At 38.1% G+C, this 27,387-nt stretch overlaps 1 protein-coding gene across 1 annotated transcript in view; it reads left to right on the top strand.

Moving 5' to 3' along the window:
- Adgrv1 (adhesion G protein-coupled receptor V1) overlaps window positions 1-27,387 on the top strand; it is a 506,561-nt gene that overhangs the window by 32,377 nt on the left and 446,797 nt on the right. The window contains exons 13-23 of the mRNA XM_036207476.1: window positions 740-866; window positions 952-1,137; window positions 1,779-1,959; window positions 3,395-3,558; window positions 4,703-4,826; window positions 5,984-6,250; window positions 7,792-7,918; window positions 13,818-14,032; window positions 14,895-15,626; window positions 17,001-17,374; window positions 26,777-26,953. Of these exons, the coding sequence (XP_036063369.1) occupies window positions 740-866; window positions 952-1,137; window positions 1,779-1,959; window positions 3,395-3,558; window positions 4,703-4,826; window positions 5,984-6,250; window positions 7,792-7,918; window positions 13,818-14,032; window positions 14,895-15,626; window positions 17,001-17,374; window positions 26,777-26,953 (2,674 nt within the window). The remainder of the gene's footprint in view (window positions 1-739; window positions 867-951; window positions 1,138-1,778; window positions 1,960-3,394; window positions 3,559-4,702; window positions 4,827-5,983; window positions 6,251-7,791; window positions 7,919-13,817; window positions 14,033-14,894; window positions 15,627-17,000; window positions 17,375-26,776; window positions 26,954-27,387) is intronic.

Raw genomic sequence — 27,387 nt, 5'->3', positions numbered from 1 at the left:
CAGAAATTAAACATGTTTATCTATCCACCTATTTATCTACACACACACACACACACACACACACACACACACACAGAGTTTGTTATGGTATATCAGCCTCTCAGATCCACCTTATTTCTTTTATTCTAATATATTTTACCTTATTTTTTTCTAAAAAATGTTTGAAGTTAAAACTGAAGTATATAGAAATCACTTGAATGACAAGAATTATTCATAAAAGTTTGACATAATTGTTTATTTATTTAGTTTTGATCATTTGTGATGTGTAGTTATCTAGTTAATACATATCCTTATTCAAGTAACATAATCATATTTAAGGAGTCTTAAAGGGAATTCACATGTAAGTAAAATTTCAAATTTAAAACACATATGTTGGAGAAGCATAATGTAGCAGCTATCAAGTTGTTTAAATATATTTTTCAACTAATTAGAAAGTACAGTTTTCTAAAACTGCAGTACAATTTTATAGGATTTGATACTTTATATGGTTTCTATAGTCTTTGTGTATTATTCAATGTTTTGGCCAGTCAAACTAAAAAAAGATACAAAGAAATATTTCCGTAAGTATTACCAATGAAAACAGTTCTGGTGTGAAGTGGTTTAATACATATAAATTTGCTTGAAGGTTTAACCCTTAGTTGCCTTTTTAATTATCTGGAAGAATTGTAAATATGGTTGGCCTTTTCAAAGCTTGAAAAATTCAGAATAACAGAGTGCTTTTACCCCTATCACTTTTCAGCGTGAGTGTGGACAATGAAGTCCTGAAATCGGGATACACTAGCCGAGACTTAATTATTTTGGAAAATGATGATCCTGGAGGTGTTTTTGAATTTTCTCATGATTCTAGAGGACCCTATGTTATAAAAGTAAGTGTGAAACTTCACTCTGTATTTACAACTTCAGAAAAATGTTCCAGAAGAATTTGAACTTTTGTGGATTTTTCTTTTTAAGGAAGGAGATGCTGTAGAGCTCCGTATCACTCGATCCAGGGGATCTCTTGTGAAACAGTTCCTGCGCTATCACATAGAACCCAGAGAGAGCAATGAATTCTACGGAAATACAGGCGTGCTGGAATTCACACCTGGGGAGCGAGATGTAGTGATCACCTTGCTTTCAAGATTGGATGGCATGCCAGAGGTACCAGGTTTTGAATTTCTCTTATGCTCATGAGGAAGGTTGATAGTATTAGTACATTGAGAACAGAAATATTTTGAACGTTGATAGCAAGATATAAGAAAGAATAAGTGTTCATGTCTGGAAAAACTTAAAGCGAAGCTTAAAAAGCAGAATAAGATTCATTCTACTTTGAGGAGTGTACTCTTGTTCCAAAGCAAAAAAATAAAAAACAGTATGAGACTTTGATTGTGTGATCGGTTTTCTCCATTTATGGTAAGTTTTATTTTATGTTCTCTATATCAACAACTTTTACCGGTATGGTTTTGAAGTAAAGTTTTCCTATAAAATTATTTTTTAGAGAAAAAATTATTTTATATTAGAAGAATCAAATGTACTTCATTTATGTTTATACTGTAATACATATGCAGCTTCCAAATTAATTTTATTTAAGTATATATAATAATGTCTACTTATGTCTCCTGTCTCTCAGTTAGTAGGCAAATATTTTTAAAAATCAGGAATAGCATCAGCTCTTTTGTCTTTTTAGTGTGATGTCTATTCCTGAAAAGTTGAATATGTTAATGTTGTCAGTCATTTACACACTCTGTCTGCTGTGGAAACAGCAGCTCTGCACCTTTCCTAATCTGGCATGTGTTTTGCAGGTGGATGAACACTACAGGGTAGTCCTCAGTAGCCACGGAGAACGGGAAAGCAAGCTGGGACGCGCCACGGTTGTCAATGTAACGATTCTGAAAAATGACCATCCTCATGGGATGATAGAGTTTGTTTCTGATGATTTGACCATGTCAATAAAAGAAAGCAAAGGAGAGGACCTCTATAGTGGTACATTATTTTGTTTACTGTATTTTATTTCTGTTCACTGAAGAGGACATGAATCTCTTTTCAGCTTAATTTTTAAAAAAATTATTTTTATTTATATATGTATTTGTGTGTGCTTGTGTGAGTTTTTGTACACCACATGTGTGCAGATGTCCATGGAGGCCAGACTTTAGTAGTGGTGAGCCTCCTGTGTGGGTGTTAGAACTGAATCCAGGTCCTCTGGAAGAACAGTAAGTGCTCTTAGCTGCTGACCCATCTGACCATCCCCTTAGTTCATTTCTTTTAGTAACTATGGTCAGTTTTCCATTCTACCTTAGAAATTACATGCAACTTGGAAATACCTTGTAAAACTCATGTTCAGGGTTGCTGTTTTCATTTCTTGCATAGCATTGTGATCATATTGAAGACTTCAGTTACAGTTTGATTTTAGCTAATACAGTATAGCTCAGACATGTGGTAAGGAGTCAAGTCAAGTCGAATGGAGAGGACACTACATCTAAGAGTTACTGTTGAGAAACTATTGAAGTGTAGGGGGTGAGGATTCTTTAATTTTAAAAGCATTGTCTGGGTAATAAAATCACTTTGCCTGTCAAGTACAAGTCAAGCTTGCAGGAAATGCTTCTGGTGGATCTACTTGTGAGACTTTGTAATAGTTGTGCATAATTGATGACAATCCCATTTCTATGCCAAATGGTTCTTAATATCCTAAAGTGCAGTGGAAAATATTGTGCAGGCTCAATAAACACACACACACACACACACACACACACACACACACACACACACACACAGAGTTATGTCAACCTTGGAGTATTTCCTAAGCAAGTGTTTGTGGGGTTCCCCTTTGTCTTTGGAGTCAGTTGGCCATCAGTCCATGAGAACAAAGGGGCAGAAACAACAACAGAGATCCTTGTATGGCATGTGAACACCATGGGGATAGCCCTCCAGGAGAGACGTCAGTGAATCAGCTCAACTTTATTCTAGAGTATAGGAACTATGTAGGATTGGGGAGCCTGGGGACAAACCCTAACCTGCACTAAGTGACTTTGTGTGGAGCAGCAGGGTCCCGTGGTCCTATAGCATAGCTCCTATCACATGTTTTAGTTGAGTGCAGCAAGGAGGCTTCTGGCAGGAAACTGTGCCAAGGGTCACCCTAGAGATGAATCAGCACCCAGGCTTAGAGACAGCTTTCAGATGAGGTCAGTCATCTGGGGACATTCTCCAGATAAGGGCAGGTAGAGAGCAGGAAGTCTCGCTGAGGGGGAGGGAGTCCCCATTTTGTCCAGCTTTTGTAAAAAGCTGCCAGGCCGTGATAGACTGCAACCTCTGAGCAAGGCCTCCCAACAAGTGTTGATGAAGAGGTGTTTTATTCTGTTTATTTCAGAAGTTCCTTTGCTTATTTTAAAGTTCAACCTATGTTCATGCATGTATTTTCTAGCTGTTTATGGTGTAATACGAACTCGAGGCAACTTTGGTGATGTTAGTGTATCATGGATGGTTAGTCCAGACTTTACACAAGATGTATTTCCTGTGCAAGGAACTGTTGCCTTTGGAGACCAGGAATCTTCAAAAACTATCACCGTTTACTCCCTTGCAGATGAAGTGAGTGTTCCCATGCAGCCCTTCACTCTGCTCCTTGTGATTGTTGACTCATACCTTTGCGTGTGTTGTTTGGTTGGTTAGTCTTTTGTGGTGGTGTTGGTCAGACTCACTATGTGCCATATGAGCATTCTAAATTTACAGCTCACTCATTCTTTTTTTATTAAGTAATTAAATACCTGGTGATACATTTTGTGATGAAATTGTAATAGAGCTTCATTATGACTGGTTGGATATGCAGTGAGGAAGCAATGCTATTTGGGTGTCCCTTGAAGGCATTTGTATTTTTAAATCCTAACAGTTGGTGAAGGTCAGTAACCTCACCATGTATCAAATACCAGAGATTCAGGCTTATTGGGGAAGTTCAGCAGCTGGTCTGCCTTAGGCACTTTGAAGAGGAGACATCTTCTGGGTATTATGTACTTCAACATCATGACACTGGGCACAGGGGTTGTGAGCCCATCAGGAAAGATAAAGAACTTCGCTAAGATGAGGAGTGGACCTTCCTCAGGGCAAAGCTGTGAAGCATGTCCCCTTTCTTTCAGGTCTGTCCCCCAACAGACAAAATTCTTACTTTTTTTTTCTGTTATGGGATGGGGAGAAGACTAGTTCACACTGACAATGTGAAAGGGAACTAGAATCCACTATGGGATATAAGAATCAAAGAAATGGAAATCTCAACCTTCAGAGGACACAGAAGGAAGGATGTCTTTGGATCTCATCAGGACCTTCCTGAAGGTTTAAAGACACAGTGGAGAGCTAAAAAGCCTAGCAGCTGTAAGAGCTCTGTTCTGAAGGAGTCACAATTGTTACATTGTTTTTCTGTTCTATTTTTCCCTTACTGTTAATTTCTTTCTTGTTTTCTTATAGAAATAATATAAGCTCTAGCATAGCCATGTTTCCCTTACTTAAGTCAAAATATATGTGTTTCCTTTGTACTTTATAGCTAGACACAATAAAATAGCTATTTGGAAGAATATTGAAATGATTTGAGGGGAATCTGAGTTTTATGGGAACATTTTAAGAAGCTTCTGCCTTAGAGATGAAAATGAATATTAGCAGTAATAATTGAGCTTTCAAAAATGAATAGGCATGCTAATTACATGTATGATTCACTTGACCTTAAGTATGTACCATTTTCCCAAAGATTCCAGAGGAGATGGAGGAATTCACCATCATCCTGTTTAATACCACCAGTGGTGCTCAGATAGGGAACCGAACAAGAGCCTTCCTGAGGATCCTGAGGAATGATGACCCCATTTATTTTGCAGGTAGTATTGCTATCTTGTTTGAGTTTACATACTTCCTAAATAGTAAATATGTTTTAAGACATTTTTATTTGATTTTATGTGTATATATGTCTTACCTGCATTGTATGTATGTGTACTGTGCATGGCTGGTGCCTGTGGAGGCCATATGAGTTCAATGGGTCTCTACAACTGGAGTTAGGATGGTTGTGAGCCATCATGTGGTCTTGGAAATCAAACCTGGGTCCTCTGCAAGAGCCATAAGTACCCTAAACTACTGGGTATCTCTCCAGCCCAAACATAAATGTTTAACTAGAATTATTAACTGAATATTTTTGTAGTGTAATCAATGTTATTTAAATATAATTTCAGATTCATTTGATGATTGACTTCCATTGTTTGAGTTTAAACATTTTTATTTTTAAGACCTCCTGAAACACAATGAAAATAAGAGGTGGTCCCTGGAAAACTTTGCTTGCTTCTTCTTAGTCCATAGCATTGCCTTTGTTTTGGGTAGACAGGAGCATGCTTCCCCAGTCACTTCCTGACAGTGTCTGATGGATTCATGTGTCTTCCTCAGGGTGGCCACTTGTCACAGCAGCTGATGGGCAATGGACTGTTAACCAAGGAGTCTCCATTCTTGCCATTCTACTGCTTTCTTCACAACTACCTTTTGCCCCTGAGGCATCTTTTAGTTTTGTAAATGAGACTTAATCAGATTTTTTAATTGTCTGAACTCTCTTTTATAAGATGTATATAGGTGAAGTTGCTGATTCAGCCACACCTTGAGTCTCTTGAATTTTATTTATGCCATTCTTAGCCTTCAGGTAATATGCAGTTAATGAGTTAGTCTTGTGCTTATCTTTTTTCCAACTGTTGTGGCAAAAATGAAGCGGGAGAGCTATGTTCAAGGAACTTATCTTTAACATGAGGCATATTACACAGCAGTAAAAAAATAAAAATCTTATGAGATTTAATTACAGATCAGCTGCTAGAGACACTGGGTACTATGGGCATTGTGTGGAGAGGACACTGAGTCTGGAAGTAAACAGAGGGTCCTTGATCAGAGCGGAGCAGAGGAACCACAGATCACAGACTTGTTGATTGCAGGGAGACATAAGAGATCTGAAAATGTGCTCATGGGTAGAATAGGCTTATTTTTTTTCTATGTTTATTTCCAGAGCCTTGTGTCCTGAGGGTCCAGGAGGGTGAGACTGCCAACTTCACAGTACTCAGAAATGGGTCTGTGGATGTAACTTGCACTGTCCAGTATGCTACCATGGATGGAGAGGCTTCGGGAAGAGAGGGAGACTTTGTTCCTGTTGAGAAAGGAGAAACCCTTGTATTTGAGGTTGGGAGCAGAGAGCAGAGTGTATCTGTCTATGTCAATGATGACGGAATCCCTGAAACAGATGAACCTTTTTATATAATCCTTTTCAATTCAACAGGTAAATAAATACTGTTCTGGCTGCTCAGTGGTTTCATCTTCTGCTGAGTAGTTGTACCAGGCTGACCTTTACTATAATCAGTAACTGCTCATGAGGAAAAGTGTTGCTCTCTTGCTTTCTTGACTGGTGGGGATACCCGTTGCTGTGCAGTGGAGACTGGATTTTCATGTGATAAAATTCTGTGAAAATCAACTTATTAGAGGACAGATTTTGGCTCATGATTTCAGAGGTAATTGCCCATGGCTGTTTATCTATGTTGTTTCTGCACCTGAAATGAAGCCTGGCATTGAAATCAAGAAGATAATACCAGTACAAACTGTCACCTCGGTCATTATTCAGATTTCTTTAGTTCTTCCAATAACAGGGTTTGTAGCAAAATTACCCTTCGTGGAATTATGCATTTCATGTAATGCTAATGTCCCTCTAATCTTTTCAGTCTGAAGTAATTCCATCCTTTTTATTTGACTTTCATGATCTCAGCAAAACCACAAGCTTGAATATTTCTCATCTGAGTTTGCCTGATGGGTCCTTTTTACTTGATGCAAGTATTTTTATCCCTGGTAATAACATCACAGGGGTAATTCTGTGTTCCTAATTTCTTCTAGTGAGGATTTTGTTTTGTCCCTTCATTATATTTGTTTTGGAACAATTAAGGTAACAACTTCCAAGTTTACCTTTTATTGTAATTAATAAATGTTTGTGGCTAGTTAGCTTGAAATCATGTAGATGTTTTATTACTCAAAAACTCTTTCAAGCTTTCATTGACATTTATTGGAATAGAATCATATTCTATTTAGTGATAAGGTTAGTTTTATTAGCATCATTTACTTTTGTGGTGACCTTCATCCGAATTTGGCTAGCCGTAATCTATTTAGCATGACCTTTTGCCTTTGCCATGTCCTTAGTATTCGTCCAGCATTTCTCTACTTCCTGTCGCACCAAGCTGTTCAAGCTCAGTGTGTTATTTTCTTTCCACAATCCTGAAATCAGCCAGTTCTTTTTTGAAGCCCTGTTTTAAGAATATTTTTCAGTAAATAGGACCTGACTACTGGGTGTGGTTATTGCTATTGATGTATTGTTATTTCTAGTACCTTTTAAAGTACATGGTGTGGGAATAAATCTGCACACACATGAATACTTTGTGTGTGTATGTGTCTGTGCTCATCCATGTATCCACAAATGGAGGCCAGAGGATATTGCCAGGAGTTGTCTTCTGGCCCTCTCTTCATGTTTGTGAGGCAGTCTCTCACTGAACCTCATCCTTGCCATTTCAGCCATGTTGGCGGGCCAACAAGCACTTTGGACCCAGCAGCCTCCTCCTAGCTGGAGTTCTAGAAGCTCCTGCCTTTTACACAGATGTGTAGGTCTGAATGCAAAACACACACAGTAAGCTCTTAACCCTGAGCCATCCTTAGTCTTTTATATCTTTAGCTTTATATTTCTTAAAATTTAAGTGAATAAAATGAGTGCATGTCAAAAATTTTGTTGAGTTAAAGGTAGCTTCTTTTTTAAGTTACTTGACACTTTGGTATTTAATTTAGGTGACACGGTAGTTTATCAGTTTGGAATAGCCACAGTCATCATCGAAGCCAATGATGACCCGAATGGGGTTTTTTCTCTGGAGCCCGTAGACAAAGCAGTGGAGGAAGGAAAGACGAATGCATTTTGGTACGTATACCTGGGTAAGGAAAGTTAAAACTGGATACAAGGAAATGGTAAGATCATTAAGTGTGTGGAAACTGAAACACTGTTAACTATGCAAACAAGAATTTAAATGATATAAATAAATGGTAACTTTGTCGATGCTCTGCTATAACATTTTTCATTAAGTATCTAAGCATGAGAACCATCTAGCTGCTAAACAGAACTTCATCTCTTCGCCCTTAACCCTCTGAGTTCTATCTTCTCAAGACTTGGGGACCTCAGTTATTCAGCCTTCAACTTGTGACTCCCTGTACCTAGTGTTTCTCTTTCTTCTATTTTTTCCAATGTAGAATTTTGATGTATTACTTAAAAAAATTAATCTTCTCTCATATATTACATCCTGACTACATTTTTCCTTCTCTCTTCTCCTTGCCATCTCCCAAAACTACCCTTCTCCCCCAGATCCACTCCTCCTCCATTTCCATTCAGAAAAGGGCAGGCCTGCCAGGTATATCAACCAAACATGGCATATCATGTTTCAAGAATACTAGGCACATCCCCTCATAGTTAGGATGGACAAGGCAACCCAGTTTGAGGAACAGGATCCCAAGAGCATGCAAAAGAGTTAGAGACAGCTCCCACTCCCACTGTTAGGAGACCCACAAGAACACCAATTGTAAAACCATAACAGACATGCAGAGGGCCTAGGTCAGACCCTTGCAGGCTCCCTGGATGTCACTTCAGTCTCTGTGAGCTGCTACGAGCCCAGGTTGGTTGATTCTGTGGGTTTTCTTGTGGTGTCCTTGACTCCTTAGACTCCTACAATCCTTCCTTTCCCTCTTCAGAAGGATTCCCTGAGCTCCACCCAGTATTTGGGGGTGGGTCTCTGCATCTGCTGCCCTCAGTTGCTGGATGGAGCCTCTCTGAAGACGATGATGCTAGGCTCCTGTACAAGTATAGCAGAGTATCATTAGGCATCATTTCATTGACTTTTTGTCTGGTCATATTTGGTTCTATCCTAGGTCTCTGGGCCATCCAACCTCTGGTTCTTGGTGCTCCAGGTAGTGTTGGGTAGGTTCCTTCTCACGGCATGGGTCCCAAGCTGGGTCAATCATTGGTTGGCCGCTCACATAAGTTCTTTGCTACTTTTATCCCAGGAAATCTTGCAGGCAGGACAAATTATAGGTCTAAGTTTTTATGGCTGGATTGGTGTCCCACATCACTCCATGGAAGCCTTGCCTGGTTGTAGAAGATGGCTGGTTTGGGTTCTGTATCCCTCATTACTAGGCGTCTCCAGTAGGCTCATCCTCATAGATTCCAGGGAGTTTCCACTGCACTAGGTTTGCACACTGCCCTTGAAATGTGCCTCCACTTTCTGGTTGTCTGTCCCAGCACTCTCTCCCTCCATAACCCTCACACCTGATCCCTCCTGTTCCCATCCCCATGAGCCTCCAGTCGACCTTAATCTATCCTATTTTCTCTTCCCAGGGAGATTCATGTGTCCTCCCTTGAACCTTCTTTGTTGCTTGGCCTTTCTGAGTCTGTGGGTTATAACATGATTATCCTTTACTTAGCAGCTAATATCCACTTATAAGTGAGTTCAAACCATGTTTATCTTTCTGGGTCTGGGTTAGCTCACTCAGGATGATTTTTTTTCAGGTTCCATCCATTTTACCTCCAAATTTCATGATGCTATTTTTTTTTTTTTTTTTTGTAACAGCAGAGTGATACTCCATTGTATAAATGTGCCACATTTTGTTTATCCATTTTTTGCTTAAGGAACATCTAGGTTGTTTCCAGTTTCTGGCTATTATGAATAAAGCCACTATGAAGATAGTTAAGCATGTGTCCTTGTAGTAAGATGGAGCATCCTTTAAGTCCATGTCCTAGAGTGGTATAGCTGGCTCTTTAGGAACCATCGTATTGATTTCCAAAGTGATTATACGAGTTTGCACTCCCACCAGCAATGGAGGAGTGTACCCCTTGCTCTATATCCTTGCAAGCATGAGCTGTCACTTGTGTTTTTGATCCTAGCAATTCTGACATGTGTAAGATGGAATCTGAGTCATTTTGATTTGCATTTCCCTGATGACTGAGGATGATGAACATTTCTTTAAATGTATCTCAGCCCTTTGAGATTCCTCTGTTGAGAATTCTGTTTAGATCTGTACACCATTTTTAAATTGGATTATTTGATTTTTTTTTGATGTCTTGTTGGAAATTAGACCTCTGTCAGAGGTGGAGTTTGTGAAAATCCTTTCCCATTCTGTAGGCTTCTGTTTTGTTCTATTGACAGTATTATTTGCCTTACAGAAACTCTTCAGTTTCATGAGGACCCATTTATTAATTGTCAATATTAGTGCCTGCTCTGTTTATATTCTGTACAGGAAGTTGTCACCTGTGCCAATGTGTTAAAGGCTATTTCTCACTTTCTCTTCTAACAGGTTCACTGTATCTGGTTTTATGTTGAGGTCTTTGATCCACTTGGACTTGAGTTTTGTGTGGGTGGTAGATATGAATCTATTTGCCTTCTACATGCCAACATCCAGTTTGACCAGCACCATTTGTTGGAGATGCTGTTTTTTTCCATTGCATATTTCTGGGTTCTTTATGAAAAATCAGGTGTTTATAGGTGTGTGGATTTATGTCTGGGCCTTTGATTTTATTCCATTGATCTACCTGTCTTTATGCCAACAGCATATGGTTTTTATTACTATAGCTCTATAGTACAGCTTGAAATCAGGGATGATGATATCTTTGGAAGTTCTTTTATTATTCAGGACTGTTTTAGCTATTCTGGGCTTTTTGTTTTTCCATATGAAGTTGAGTATTGTTCTTTTATAGTCTGTAAAGAATTATATTAGAATTTTGATGGGGATTGTATTGAATCTGTAGATTGCTTTTGGTAAGGTGGCTGTTTTTATTATGTTATTCCTAGCAATCCATGAGCCCATATGGGAGCTCTTTCCATCTTCTGACAATTTTCTTAAATTTCATTCTTCAAAGACTTTTGAAATTCTTGTCATACAAGTCTTTCACTTGTTTGGTTAGAGTTATTCCAAGATATTTTATATTATTTGTGGCTATTGTGAAGGGTGATTTCTTTCTCAGCCAGTTTGCTCTCTGTATATAGGAGGTCTACTGACTTTTTTGAGTTAATCTTGTATCCAGCCACTTCACTAAAGATGTTTATCAGCTGTAGGAGTTCCCTGATAGAATTTTTGGGTTTGCTTTTGTATACTATTATATTATCTGTGAATAATGATACTTTAACTTCTTCCTTTACAGTTTGTATACTCTTGATGATCTCCTTTTGTTGTTTTATTGCTCTAGTTAGAACTTCAAGTACTATATTGAATAAATATGGAGAGAGTAGACAGCCTGGTCTTGTTCCTGATTTTAGAGGAATTGCTTTGAATTTCTTTCCATTTAATTTGATGTTGGCTATAAGCTTGGTGTAAATTGCCTTTATTATGTTTAGGTATGTCCCTAGTATCCCTGACTTTTATTATGAAAGGGGAGTTGGATTTTTGTCAAAAGTTTTTTTCAGCATCTAATGAGATGATCATGTGTGTTTTTCTTTCAATTTGTTTATGTGGTGAATTACATTGACAGATTTTTGAATGTTAAACCATCCCTGAATCTCTGGGTTGAAGCCTATTATTTGGTCGTGGTGGATGATCTTTTTGATGTGTTCTTAGATTCGGTTTGTAAGTATTTTATTGAGCATTTTTGCATCAATGTTCATGAGGGAAATTGTTATGTTATTTCTCACTCTTTGTTGAATCTATGTGTGGTTTGGGTATCAAGGTGACTGTAGCCTCATAAAAATTAATTTGGCAATGCTTCTTTGTTTCTATTTTTGGAGTAATTTGAGGAGTATTGGTATTAGCTCTTCTTTGAAAGTCTGGTAGAATTCTGTGCTAAAACCATTTGGCCCTGGGATTTTTTGGCTAGGAGACTTTTAATGACTGCTTCTATTTCCTTAGCGGCTTTATGTCTATTAAATTGTTTATCTGATCTTGATTTAACTTTGGTAAGTGGTATCTGTCAGGAAATTTGTTTATTCCTTTTAGATTTTCCAATTTTGAGGAGTACTTGTTTTTGAAGTATGACCTAATGATTCTTTGGATTTTCTCAGTGTCTGGTGTTGTCCTTTTTTTATTTCTGATTTTATCAATTTGGATGTTTTCTCTCTGCCTTCTAGTTAGCTTTTTTTTTTTAAATAAGGGTTTATCTATCTTGTTGATTTTCTCAGAGAACCAACTTTTTGTTTCATTCATTCTTTTATATTATTCTCATTGTTTCTATTTTATTGATTTCAGCCATCAGCTTGATTTTTTCCCCCCTGCCATCTACTCCTTTTAGCTATCTTTGATTCCTTTTGTTCTATAGGTTTCAGGTTGTTATCAGATCTCTCCAATTTCTTTATGAAGATACTTAGTGCTATGAACATCATATTGGTGGATTTTTTTTCTTTTATGAGTCTGTTCCCCTTGTCTTTTGATTAATTTTGGTTTGAAGTCTATTTTGTTATATATTAAAATGGCTACACCAGCTTGCTTCTTGGGTTCACTCGCTTTGAAAATCTTTGTCCTCTGAGAAAATGTCTATCTTTGATGTTAAGGTGTGTTTCTTGGATGCAGAAGAAAGATGGATCTTGTTTTCACATCTATTCTGTTAGCCTATATCTTTGTATTGGGGAACTGAGTCCATTGATATTGAGAGATATCAATGACCAATGATTGTTAATTCCTGTTATTTGTTGTTGTTGGTTGTGGTAGTAGTGTTTGTGTGTGTTTCCCTTATTTTATTTTTTCTGGTGTGAGATTTTTTTATTAACTTAATTTTCATTGGTGTAGTTGGCTTTCTTGGGTTGGAATTTTCCTTCTAGTACCTTCTATAGGGCTGGATTTGTGGGTAGATATTGTTCAAATTTGACTGTGTCATAAAATATCAACATATTTCTCCCTCTATGTTGGTTGAAAGTTTTGCTGGATATAGTAGTTTAGGTTAGCATCTGTGGTCCACAAGAGTCTATAAGATGTCTGTTCAGGCTCTTCTGATTTTAGAGTCTCCACTGAGAAGTCAGGTGTAATTATAATTGGTCTGCCTTTATATGTTTCTTAGCCTTTTCCCCTTATAGATTTTAATATTCTTTTTTTTTTGTTCTATATGTTTTGTGTTTTGAGTATTATGTGATGAGGGGACTTTCTTTTCTGGGCCAGTCTATTTTGTGTTATAAGCTTCTTGTACCTTTATAGGCATGTCCTTCTTCAGATTAGGAAAATTTTCTTTTATGACTTTTTAAAAAAATATTTTCTGGGTCTTTGAGCTGGGATTCTTCTCCTTCTTCTATTACTATTATTCTTAAGTTCTTTTTTTTTTTCATAATGTCCCAGATTTGCTGGATATTTTGCATCAGGAACTTTTTAAAGTTAACATTTTCTTTGTTCAGTGTATCATCATGTCTTCAGTGCTTGAGATTCTCTCTTCCATCTCTTGTATTCTGTTTGTGATGCTTGCATCTTTAGTTGTTGTTTGCTTACCTACACTTTTCATGTCCAGGATCTCCTCAGTTTGTCTTTTCTTTAATTGCCTCTATTTTCACTTTTAGATCTTGAGCCATTTTATTCATTTCTATTACCTGTTTGGTTTTTCTCAGCTTTTTGTTTGTTTGTTTGTTTGTTTTTAAAGGGATTTATTCATTTCCTCCCATTGTTTGTTTTTTGTTTTCCTGGATTTCTTTAAGGGGTTTCAGTTCTTGCTACCATTTCCTTCCTTTACTTCTTTGCTCAGTGGGACCTGTTGGCTAGTTTGGTGAGAAATAGGAAATGTATACTTTCAAGAGAGGACAGAATGCTCTAGCTATATTCACCGCATATACTTTTCTTTAACATAATATTGTTCCATTTTCACTTAGGGTTTTGAGGCACCGTGGACACTTTGGCAACGTCTCTGTGGCTTGGCAGCTGTTTCAGAATGCTTCTCTGCAGTCTGGACAAGAGTTCTATGAAACGTCAGGGACTGTTAACTTCATAGATGGAGAAGCATCAAAACCAGTAATTCTCCATGCTTTCCCAGATGGAATTCCTGAATTCAATGAATTTTATACTCTAAAGCTTGTAAATATTTCAGGTGTGGGCTCTTTCCATCTCTTATGTTACCACCAAAATCTTATAATTTATATTTAAATAGAATTGCACACAAAATCTGGTTGATGGTGAGGTTAAGTGTATTATGATCATCTGATTTTAATGTCAAAGAACCTTTCTTGGTAGAAATTGTTTTGTTTTGTTTTTGCAGAGCTGGGAGTCAAACTCTAAGCCTGTGTACATTAGGAGTGGCCTACCATGGAGCTACATCCCTAGCTCTTTTTTGTTTACCATTTTAAGACAGCAGGACATCTTTGGTGCTGTACGGGTTGGCTGGGAAATACTATCCAGAGCATGCTGGTTTGTTGCCAATGATTATTGACATGTGATGTCACTCTACAGCACAGGCTGGCCTCAAACTCTGGATTCTACTGCCTACATCTCCCGAATTCTGGGGTTATAGGCATGTGACACTGTATCTGGCTTAGTTTTTCTTACTTATTCATTGGTATTGGGCATAGAATCTGAGGGTCTATGCTAATTATGTGTTCTACCATTAAACTCTGTCCTTAGCCTCAAACTATTAATTTTGCATGTTTATTTTAAGATCTTAGGGAGGTTCAATTTTATGAATAGAGGCTTCTTCTATCTCACCATTTTTGGTTTCAAATATAAAAATATTGGGGGAGTCTTGACTGATTATCAATATGGATATGCTAATTGATGTTATTTAATAACATTGCCCTGCAAAACATGGTGAAAACAATATGATGATTCCATTATTTACTGATAATGAATAAATTATTTAACCAGAATTTTTTCCTGTGAAACATACTGCTTCTTTTCTTTGACTAAAAAGTATTTAACTTCTGGTTTTTTAGTTATTCTAAGTTTTCTCACTACAGGTTCTGGAGGTCAGCTAGCAGAAACCAACCTTCAGGTGACAGTCATGATTCCATTCAATGATGATCCATTTGGAATTTTCGTCTTAGATCCAGAGTGTCTAGACAGAGAAGTAGCAGAAGATGTCCTTTCAGAAGATGATATATCTTATATTACCAACTTTACCGTTTTGAGACAACAGGGTGTCTTCGGCGATGTGCGGGTTGGCTGGGAGGTTCTGTCCAGAGAGTTCACTGCCGGTTTGCCACCAATGATCGACTTTTTGCTGGTAGGAATTTTCCCTGCTGCTGTGCATTTGCAGCCACATATGCGACGTCACCAGAGTGGAACAGATGTCTGGTACTTCAGCGGACAAGAAGGTGCATTTGGGACTGTCGACCCAAAGTACCACCCTTCCAGGGATAGCACAATTGCCAACTTTACATTTTCAGCTTGGGTAATGCCTAATGCCAATACAAATGGATTTCTCATAGCGAAGGATGATGGCAATGGAGGTATCTATTATGGGGTAAAAATTAAAACAAATGAATCCCATGTGACCCTTTCCCTTCACTATAAAACTTTTGGATCAAATGTCACATATATTGCCAAGACCACAGTCATGAAATATTTAGAAGAAGGTGTTTGGCTTCATGTTTTAATTATCCTAGATGATGGCATAATTGAATTCTATCTGGATGGAAGTGCAATGCCTAGAGGAATCAAGAGTCTCAAAGGAGAAGCCATCACTGATGGTGAGTGTCAGCTTCATAACTAGAACATTGAATTTGAAAACTTCTCAAGTCTTCAATTAAAATTTGATTTTTACAAGAGCTAGCAAGTTTTGAAACTTGACTTTGTTTTTCTCTTACAAAGCTATGTGCCTACCAAGACCAAGATCACGTTACATTGAATATTTCAGAAATGAAGGGTGCAAAGCCTTTAGCCTGGTGGAACCAGAAACAGGCTCTAGGCTAGAGATGTGCTGTACAACTTTGTAGGAAGAAAGAAAAAAATAGGAGCATCACTTATCCCTCAAGTTAGTGGTCAGGATGAGGACTGTTTCAGCATAAGAAGGAGCAAGTGTCTGGAATTCTGAAGCAGCCCGTTGTATCTGGAGAACTGTTTCTCCTACAGTAAGATCAGAAGTGAAGGGTAATGGGCATTAGAAAGAAGAGGGGTCAGGAGAAAATATTCACTAAAATGATTACAGGCTCTATATTATTAGTAGGCGAATGGATGAATTCTGTGGCTCGCTTTGAAGAGTTAATCTTTGTTGGCTTTTAGCCACATCGTATGTTCTCTCTTTGAGTAACTCACTGTAGACTGTATGTACTTGGGAGACTGAGGCAGGACAATCATGAAGGACAAGCTAACACATACCAAGTTGCTGGCCAGAAGCAATAATGAGATCTTGTCACAAAACATCAAAAACCAAAATAAAAAACAAACCAACTGAATGATCGAGTGATGAAATCCTTAAAAGTCCGGTCAAGGCGAGATAAGCTGGCCTATCTGCTGTCACTATTCTTAAAGCTCTTCTAAGGACTGCTGCTGTTCCTGCATTCAGTTAAGTTTTAGACGGAATGATATAGTTGGCCCATAGAAACCACCATTCCCCAGTTTATTTACCTGGAGAAGAAATTTTAGTCCATAGAACTTTCAAGCTTTCTATGTGTATAATCTATAGTTTTAAAATTGGAACTGAGCTAACCAATTACATTTTAAAAATCAGTAAATAGTTTTAAAGTGTCATAGGACACATTTCTACTCAAATGAATATACAGCACATAAGCATACATGGGCGTATATGGATATATATAATGTATATATTTATTTTTCTGTGCATAAATGAGTTTGACAGACCGATATAAATTACTTTGAAGAATATCATTTAATTTTGAAGGTAGATACTACAGTGTAAGATCACAAATCCCAGAAATTATTGTGCAGGTTCCTTTTTGTCATAATGAAAGATAATGTCTATTTGACTTCATTTTAGTTATGCCAAAAAGTTCTACGTATCAAGAATATGTTTCTGTAGAATTGTCTTGCTTTCTGAGTCACACTTACAGCTTGTGATAGGAGACAGTGCCTGTTGTAGCATCTAAGTGCATGCCTAATTTCAGGTCCTGGAATACTGAGAATTGGGGCGGGGATGAACGGGAGTGACCGATTCACAGGCTGGATGCAGGATGTGCGGGCCTATGAGCGGAAACTGACTACCCAAGAGATGTATGAACTCCATGCTATGCCAGCAAGGAATGATCTACACCCCATTTCTGGGTACCTGGAGTTCAGACAAGGAGAAAACAACAAGTCATTCATTGTTTCTGCAAGAGATGACAAGGAAGAGGAAGGAGAGGAGCTATTTCATCTGAAACTGGTCTCTGTCTGTGGAGGGGCTCAGATTTCAGAGGTAGACACGACAGCTAGACTGAGAGTCCAGAAAAGTGACAATTCCAACGGCCTGTTTGGTTTCACGGGAGCTTGCATACCAGAGGTGAGTGGGGAGCTTAGAGAATTCCATTGAAAAAATTCAGTGTAGGTGCATTTGTTTGGGGTTGAGCTCACACTCCAGAAGTGTGTGGTAGCTGTGTTTGCACATGCAAATCTCAGTCCCTGTTCCTGGTAGTTTTCAGCTTAGATCACTTTATTGAGGTGAAGGAAACGAGCAAAAGAGCAAATAACTCAGCAATTACCTTAAAGGTTGGTCACTTTAAAGAATGAATAATTATGTACCATATATAATATTGCTAATATTTTTGGTACCTCATATGTAAATAAAATAGTTCATACCGAAAGCTTGTGTGAATAATTAAAAATGAAACTTTATTTCAATTTGCTTTTTTTTTTTTTTTTTTTTTTCTTACAGGGAACATTTTAAAGTAGTTGTAGGATTCCCCCAACTGTCTTGGCTGGCTTAATTCATTAGACCACTTTACTGTTCTTATCAGTTCTTCCTAAGTTTTCGGAGATACCTGATCATCTCAGTTTCCTGATTAGTAACTCGAGAGCTCATGAAACTGCCTTGCAGGTGTTGTGTGTGACAGCCAATGCTCCGTGTTCATAAGCGCTGCCAGGAAACAAGAGCCTTGATAGATTAGATGAAGGTGTATGTTAACTGAATGGTTAAGAAACATAGGATGAGTAGAACTTGGAAAAGTTATGTGTCACAGGACTCACTGCAGCTGAAATTGGTTGCCCAGATCTTTGGAATTTCATGTAATCCCTTCATTTCCATAGCAACCACAAGACAAGAGCTCTTCAGTTGTTTTTGCTAAACTTCGGAAACATCATATGTGCTAATAATGACTTTAAATTGCTCTTTTACATTTATCTACTTATTTATTATTTGTTAACTTTGTGTGTGTGTGTGTGTGGGGGCGTTATACGTGTGCCTGTTGTGCCTCTGAAGGTCAGAGGACAACTTGTGTGAGATCTTAGGGATCAAACTCAAGACATCAAGCTGGATGTCATCTCATCTGTGCCTTTAAAGGGGGTATTCAAACATCAACTTTTACATATTCAGATATAAGCACTTTTCTGATAATCTGTAAGACAGATACATCTCATTTTAGAATCAGAGACAGTGTTGCAGGTCTGATAAATAACTATTCTAAGTTGAATTAAATCAGACAGGATCAAGTCAAATACCTGTTTACAGCCCTGTGTTTATTACATCTTAATGAATATCAATTTTGTTCTTTGCCTCTATTATAAAAGAATTGGAATCTGAGCCCATCTCTGAGGTTCTTAATCCATTATCTTTCTCCATGTATCTTTAAATGTCACTATGCCCTATTTTGAAAAGTCAGGTAGCTTTTGCTGGGTTGTGAGAACCATAGTGGTACCATGCAATGTTATATTCCTTAAGTTACCTTCAAGATCTGGCCTCTGCCTATGATGCTGGCCTCACCTGTGTAAATCTCATCTTTTATCAGTGTGGCTCAGATGTACTTGCCTTGGTACAATCCTAGTGTCAAGATACAGCACTCACCAGCCTCCATCTTTGCAATCATTTTACTCCAGGTTGTGAGTTGTAGTTACTCAAAGACACTGTCTCCTATTTAAAGTCACCAAACCTTCTCCAACCCATTGCTCTTCATCCACCCATTGTTTAATGCTTTTAACCTTCTCCAACTCATTGCTCTTCATCCCTCAATGTTTTTGGAGCACTGATCACACTATCCATTTCCTTCTGGCCTTCATAAGTATTGGTTACATGTATATCTATCACACAGAAAAACAGCTCTGAGCCACAGGAAGGTCTTGTGATTCATTATTGTATCAGCACCAAGAATGGAACATTGCACGTGTTCAGAAACCTTTGGGACCTTTTGAATACATTTGATATCAAAATGTGAAAAAGCACACAGACGTTCAGAGAGTGTTTAGTTTTAATTAAGTACATTAGCAACCAAACTGGAAAAGCAAAAACCAACACTTCAAAACTACTTAAAATGAAGAGTGGTCTCTCAGTGGTCCCTAGTCTGGGCCATTGTAGTCAAGCTTTCAGCTCCGGCTTGTTCCACAACTCCCACTGATGATCTTACTTGGTGACAATTTGCTCTTGTAGTTATGCAACTTCGCCTCAACAGATTCCACCCCGCCCTTCACTGTGGATGAGAGAATTTGTATGTCTAGGCCACACGATGTAAACTGCAGTGAAGTTACAGCTGGGATTTCCCAAGTCTATATGAGATGAAATGACTGGATCCATATTTGAAAGAGCAATGGTTGGTGATTAAGAGAGGAACATTGTTGAGTCTGAAAGATGAAAGATTGACAATATTTAGAAACATTACACATTTCCTATGTTTTAAATGATAGAAAAAACCTAAAACTCCTATTTTTATCATCATTATGAGTATCAAAACCAGGAATATTTATTCATTTGTACAGAAACCTTTCTCAAAATGTGGCTCTAGAGTCCCTGGGTTTTCTTGAGATCCCTTCAGGCCTCAACAAGGTCAAACTTAATTTTATAATCAATAGTAAAATATTTTTGCTTTTCATTTTATTGACATCTTGTGCTACAAAAGCAAAGATGACCTGGACTTGTAGCTCTTCCTCCTTTGTACAAATTATGGAGGTGTTACCCACTCTGCCACTTAATCACCACCACATAAAATAGTGTTAACTTTATTTAAAAATATTTTTATCGAATCAGTACAAGATTAAGTTTTGAAAGTCTCAAACTACAAATACCTGTTGTTTTCTAATATTCCATGCCAAAATGAGAATGCATAAACGATGGCTGGGGAGCTGGAGAGATATCAACAGTCAAGAGCATGCACTGCTCTTGCAGAGGAAGGACTCAATGGTTGGCTCACAACCTCTTGTAACTCCCGTTCCACTGTGCTCGTCTGGTTGCTGTTGCCACTTGTGAGTGAGCATATGTCACACACACACACATACACGCACGCACGCACGCACGCTAGAAGAATTTTTCAGTGGTTAGAGTGCTTGCCCTTGTCGATGTAAGAACTCAAAACCCACGTAAAACTAAGTAGTCATGGCGAGTAGACCAACTGAAATCCACGAGCCCTGCGTTCTTTGAGCCACCCTGTGGGAATAAATAAAGTGGAACACTGTTGAAGTAGATACCCAACATTACCTTTAGGCCTTCCCATGCACATGCATAGTGGTGTGCTCACCCTTGTGCAAACATGGATTCCTATAGGTACACTCACCACATATACATACACAGATAAGACCGAATGCCATGATGGATGAGTGAAGAAAGGTACAGAAACAGTGTTGAATCATGAGCAGAATTAGTTGCTGATCTCCTGGAACACTACATTTTGGGAAAAAAAAGATGATTGACAAGTTTTATTTATGTAGACTTTGGTATTTGGCACATATTCTCAGAAAAATGAGCTACCTATTATAAGAAAGCATATAATAGTTCTGGCTGGTGATTAAAAATAGTCTTTAACATGAGAATCTGAGTTTTGGAAATTTTTTTTTGTTTGTTTTTTGGTTTTTTTTTGAGCTGAGGATTGAACCCAGGGCCTTGCGCTTGCTAGGCAAGTGCTCTACCACTGAGCTAAATCCCCAACAGTTTTGGAAATTTTTAATCAGCCAAAGTGAATTTGATAGTTTTTGAGCACTTCAGATGTTTGAGATAATATTGCCAGTGATCTATATCAGTGTACTTGTTTTGTGTAATTAAATATGTTAGCATGTGGAAGATATAAAGAGCTCAGGAAGCCAGTATGTTCTAAATAATCATTGCATGGATAGCAGATTGATTCCCAGTGCAAGATGGGCAGTGGGTTATAGTGCAACAAAATGTGTTTGCAGGTTGCACTAAACCCCAAGAAGCAGCCACTTTTCAAATTTGGGTGTGGCACCGCAGTGCCCATAGTTATCCTAAAAGTCTATGAAGACCACTGCTTTCCAGTTGCATATGTAAGGCTGGATTTTCTACTTCAGCTAGAACTCGGAGAGGAAAAAACATACTGGTTGTAGAAGGAGCTCTGAAGCCCAGCTCCTTCCACTAACCCAGACTTCAGAGCAGAGGTCCTCAACCGTGACCCTTTAATACAGCTCCTCGTGTTGTGCTGACCCCCAACCATAACATTATTTTTGCTGCTACTTCATTACTATATTTTTCTACTGTTAAGACTCATAATGTAAATATCTGTGTTTTCCAATGGTCTTAAGTGACCCCTGTGCATTGATGGTTCGACAGAGGAGCAGTGGATGGTGGGGGGATAGAGGAGAAGGGGGGAGGGAGGGGAAACTGTGGTTGGTATGTAAAATAAGTGAAAAACTTTAATAGAAAAAAATGATTGTTTGACCTCCAAAGGGCTCATGACCTACAGGTTGAAAATTGACTGCTTGGAAAAGATAAAAATAGAAAATGCTGCTTCTTGTTACTGCTTTTCTTTGTTTTAGTTATTACTCAGAATACATGTTGTTTGTGTTGGGAGGACTTATTGTTGTATTGCAATTAGTTATTAGTTGTTCCTCATTTCATTTTTACAGTTTTTAGTGCAGTGAATAACAACGGACTTCACTAACATAGACAGAAATTGTCTGGACTTCCAAGTGATTTTATGAATGTGCAGGTTAACAAAGAAAAAGATTTGAGAAGCCTTTGTTTACTTTGTGCCTTGGAAGACTGAATTTAGTAGCTACTTGGTTCATTTTCAGAAATATTGAAATTGGTCATAATTATTTTGATGTTTCTTCTTTGCCCAGGTGCACTGTGTCCCATGAAAGAGCAGGTGCTTAATAGATTATAGATTATAATGGGAAGAATCAATAGACTTATGGGTAGGTTGTAGCTCTGATAAGGCATATCAAATGATTGTTTGGATTGCAGTTGAGATCCGTGTTGAGTAGACCGCTGATCTTGTTAAACCCAGCATAGTATCCATGTGACCATGCTTTGTTCTTCTGTATAATTTCTATGTTATTTCTTCTTTAACGTACTTTATAAAATTGTGTACTCTATATAATTAATTGATGAAATTACTTTTCACAATAATTCATAGAACTTGTGAGACTCAGATTTTATATAACTAATCTTTTGTTTTATATTTTTATATACATGGCTTAAGAATCAACTTAGAAGTGGTTTGGGAAGACCATTGTGGAAATATGATACTGTTTTCCCTTAACTGTGTTCTAAGTAGCTACTACATTATATGACTAAATTCCTTCAGAGCTGTACCAGTACAGTACAACTCCTCACAAAGCATTACCCAAACATGAAACAGAGTAAAAATTCAAACTGGATTTGTCATTCCTTAGTTTTAATTTTCTATTTCATAAAAGAAGCCCACTTTCCATTTCACAGAACTGCCCTGTTTCTGAGCAAAGGGACTTGACAGCTCTCCTAATTGACCACACTTGCTTCTGGTCTTCCATTGATATGAACGTTTGCAAAATGCTGGCTGAGCACAGGCTGAAGAGACGGCTCAGTGATTAAGAGTACACACTGCTCTTGCAGAAGACCTGAGTTTGTCCCCAGTATTCATACTGGGCAGCTTTCAATTCCTGGAATTCCAGTTCCAGGGGCATTCAGCACCCTTTCTGGCCACCAAGGTACCTGCACTTGTGTGCACGTACCTACACACTTTACACACATGTAATTAAAATGAATTAAACTAAGCCGGGCAGTGGTGGCGTAAGCCTGTAATCCCAGCACTCAGGAGGCAGAGGCAGGCGGATCTCTGTGAGTTCGAGGCCAGCTTGGTCTGCAGAGCTAGTCCAGGACAGGCTCCAAAGCTACAGAGAAACCCTGTCTCGAAAAACCAAAACCAAACAAACCAAAAAAGAATTAAACTTAGAAAAACAAGAGAGGGTGGAATGCTGAGGACTACTGGCTGTTTCTGGTTTGAAATGGATAAAGGTGGCACTGAGGGCTGCAGGGGATCCGTTCACTGGCCTAGACGCTAGTGTCAATATTCTAAAGTCAGTTCAGGTAAATATGATAATATTAGGAAAAACCTTTACATTTATATTTTCTATCTCTTGATAGACTCCTGATGCCTAGTAACCATATTTTTGCCCCCATTTTTTTTTTTTAATCAGAGTGAGTAAGAACATGAAATTGGATGGGTGGAGGGCAGAATGTGGGAAAAGATGGGTGAGGGGAAAGAATGTGATGAGGATACCATTCTAGAATCAGATGTCTGGTTGTGGGAGGGAACGTGAATAAACCTGAATTTAAAGTCTCTGTAGATGATGTACACCCAAACAGAGCAGCTGGAATACTGGATGTAGTGTGCTCATTGCCAGGCTACAGTAATAACCTTTTCTCAGTATTGCTTCATCTTTTTGACCTAAGTATTTAAAACAACAAAACTTCAGGGGATGCCGTTTCTTTTATAATATTTGTGAGCGTCAATGGTATATTGTTTTAGCCAATCATCCCAAGTGATTTGTTCCTGACTCTTGATACCTAAAGGAGTCTTTAACTGAAATTTTATAAAATATGCTTTGCTGAATACAGCACAAAGCCATTACATCTTTCCATATAAACTTCACCTACAGCATGTATTTGAATATACTTGTACAGCATGTCAGGAGGATTTTGTTGATGGAAGGTATAGTAAAGCTCTCGCCTAGTTCTAATCCCTGCTGGTCATGTTTTTTAGGTCTAAAGGACCTTCAACACATTCCTGAGTAATTCTTTGGATATATTTGTTCCCTGCCTTTTGCTGAAAGGAGGGGTTGAATATTTCCATATTCAAATGAATGGCTTATTAGCTTAGATTATACAAAAAAATCATTCTCATTAAAATTTGGAGTGATACCAAGATAGACCCCATGCTTAGGAGGAACTGGCCAACACAATAGGACTCTGTGTGTATGTTTTATTTGCTTGTGTTATTGTTTTGTTTAAGCTTAATTTTTTTTTTTAATCAGAGAGAGTGAGAATATGAAATTGGATGAGTGAATGGTAGAATGTGGGAAAAGATAGTGGAAAGAATATGATAAAAGTATGTTTATTTCTCAAATAATAAAAACATAAATTTGGAGGACAAATTGGAGCAAATCAATTGTCATTGTGTTAGAAGTTGAAATACAGAGGAATCCTACGTTTTAGTGTGTACATATTTATCTTTATAAAGTGAGACATTTTTACATAGCATTTCTCTCATAATAATACATGGGTGTCTATTTTTAAGGGAGGAAATACTTGTATATGGTAATGTATTACTAGAATCTATGTATAGTGCATGTTTAATTTCCATCCAAGTCCTATAATCATTATGATCCCCTGTTTAAGAAGAGTCTGGGAAGAGTTGATGAGCATACAAAGAAGGGGTTCAGAACTCTGACCCTTGACCTTTCTCTTCCCATCTCCCATTTGCTTAGGTACATCCTGCCAATATACAGATGTCAATCAGAGCCCATACAGGAAATCACGTGGGAAGTCATACTGTGCTCTTGGGTCTTTTTGCTGCTTTGTTTTTTCTTCTCCTCAGCCCTTAAGGATGGAGGGCCTCGCCTCAGGAAGTCATGTCTGTCACAGCACACTGAGTGGCTTTCCAGAAGCCACCACAGTCACCAGTAGTGAGAACATTAAGCCCGTAGAGAGACAGGAGCAGGAGATAATAGCTCAGAAAACAATACCGTTGGTGCTTAAGAGGACAGATGGGGACTAACAAAACAGTGTACATAGTAAACACTTAAGGCACCCTACAACAAGTGTGTTGTAGCCTGTTGCCTCGAGAAGGAACTTGTTTACTTGTAAGAATGGTCCTCAGAAGGTTGCAGATGAATTGATACCTGGAAGTGATACAGGGATAGTTATTTAAAGTTAGAAGGAAAACTGTAACACTGGAAATAAAGTGTGGATCCCAACACAGATGCTGAACTACTGCTTGCACTGTCTTAGCCTTTCTTTATATATCACTTATCAAACTTTATGTGTACATGCTCGTTGTATATGGCCCTTGGTACCATGTATCATGTGGCCATGTACCATGTGAAGATCTGGCAATGGGCACATAGTCATGGAAGTGAATGTACTTGGAAGGTTAGTCAAAGAGTCAGGCAAGTTGCTGGCCTAGGGACCGTCTCTTGTAGAGCTGGAATGTTCTCCCCAGGATGTCCTATGCACATTCAGTGTACTTTATAACTGAGCACAAGAAGTTAGAAGCAGAGGTGAGACTGACCCTAGCCCCACACGTCTTTCTGATTCATTGTCTAAATCTGTTTCCAGCCTCCGGCCTTTACACACTGCCGTATTAGATGTTCTACTCTGACTGGGTTTCTGGGGATCATCTGACTGCCAGAAGATATACTCATGACTCAGTGAACTCTTTATCTGTTGCTTCATCTTGTATCAGATGGCCAGCAGACAGAGAACTTACAGTATTGGACCATGTGCACTCCCTCCTGTTATTTCGGAGCCAATGGGTTCCTGCTGCTCCTTGAAATTCAGGATTTGCCGGAGAAAGTCCTAGATAGTCTTAGGAGATATTTATCTCTATTCAGTTGCAGTTATTTTGTATGTTTCCAAATGTAAAAACAGAGTCAAACTGAGACCCTATGGAGAGGATGCAGATCTGTTTCAAAAACACCAGACTTCTAGCTCCATATAGTTTTAAATCATTATTTTAAGTTGTTTGGATCAAATATTATGTTTGGAAAAATGTACACAGATATGTTTATGCTTTTTACATATGTGTAAAAAAGAATTAAAAAGATACCAAGCATAAAACAAAATGCCCTTTTTATTCTGTTTCCTCCATCCAAGGCATTTATTTCTTATCTATCTATCTATCTATCTATCTATCTATCTGTCTGTCTGTCTACCCACCTACCTATCGATTTATAGAATCTGGACTTTACTGTGTAGGCCAGGCTGGCCTGGAATTCACCAAAATCATAATCTTCTGACTCCATTTCTCAAGTGCTGGGATGAAGAGCCACCACATCTAGCTAGACAGTTCTAAATACTTTCCCTTGGTGCTTTGTATCACTCTGGAATGTTTCCACCCAATATTGAAGCTCTTATAGCCATTCCTGGAATGTTCTTGATGTTATGTCTAGCCTTCTGCCGTTTACTCTGCCGGGATTTGGTCTGTCTACACTTCATCATTTGTTACATTGTGAGACTGTGGCCTTCTTTGATCATCCTCTATTCAGTGGAGGGTTGTGTATTGTTTTGTAACCATCACACCTGGCATCTTGTCCAGCAGGCAGGAGCTATCAGTGAATGAGCTACAGTATTACAATTGCTTTTACTTTGTACCTAATAAGCATGGGAAGAAATGATGCTCTCAAATAAACTTTGTAAGTGTAGAGGTCTCCAAGCCTTTTTAGACATGTGGAAAGGCATAGAACTAGGATATAAAAAGCAGAAGGACTCAGGAAAGCACTAATTTCTTCACTGACCGTGCATTTAAAAATCATTTATGCTCAATTACAGATTACAGAGGAGGGGTCCACCATTTCCTGTGTGGTAGAGCGAACAAGGGGAGCTTTGGATTATGTTCATGTTTCCTACACCATCTCACAGATCGAATCGGAAGGCATCAATTACCTCATCGATGATTTTGCTAATGCCAGTGGCACCATTACCTTCCTGCCTTGGCAGAGGTCTGAGGTAAACTCCACTGCCTGGGTTTCTTTGGATGCTTCTGGGAAAGTGTTTCATCATCTCTTTATTTATTCATTGGTTAGCAATCCCTTGGTATCTAATCATTTTAAACTATGTTGGGAATTAGGTGTATCTATTATTCTTTAAAACAGAAATAATTTAGCTTTTCTGTGAGAGAAAAATAAAAAAATTTCATTTTTAGTTTCATAAATTCTTTAATGCCAATACAATAAAATTGATATAGCTTGAGGATATATCTTTTTAGATTTGTATTTTTATATATTTTATTTACTTATCTATTTTGAAACATATGGCCAAAGTGGGCCCTGGACTTGTCATCCTCCTGCCTCAACCTCCTGAGTACTGATATTACAGATGTGTATTACCATTCCTATGTGTTTAGACTGCTATCACAAAATACTTTACATTGGGGAGTTTAG

Source organism: Onychomys torridus, chromosome 15 (genome assembly GCF_903995425.1).
Source record: "Onychomys torridus chromosome 15, mOncTor1.1, whole genome shotgun sequence".
NCBI classification, from domain to species: domain Eukaryota; kingdom Metazoa; phylum Chordata; class Mammalia; order Rodentia; family Cricetidae; genus Onychomys; species Onychomys torridus.
Note: the sequence above shows the minus strand (reverse complement) of the source record. Positions and strands in the feature narration are given on the sequence as shown.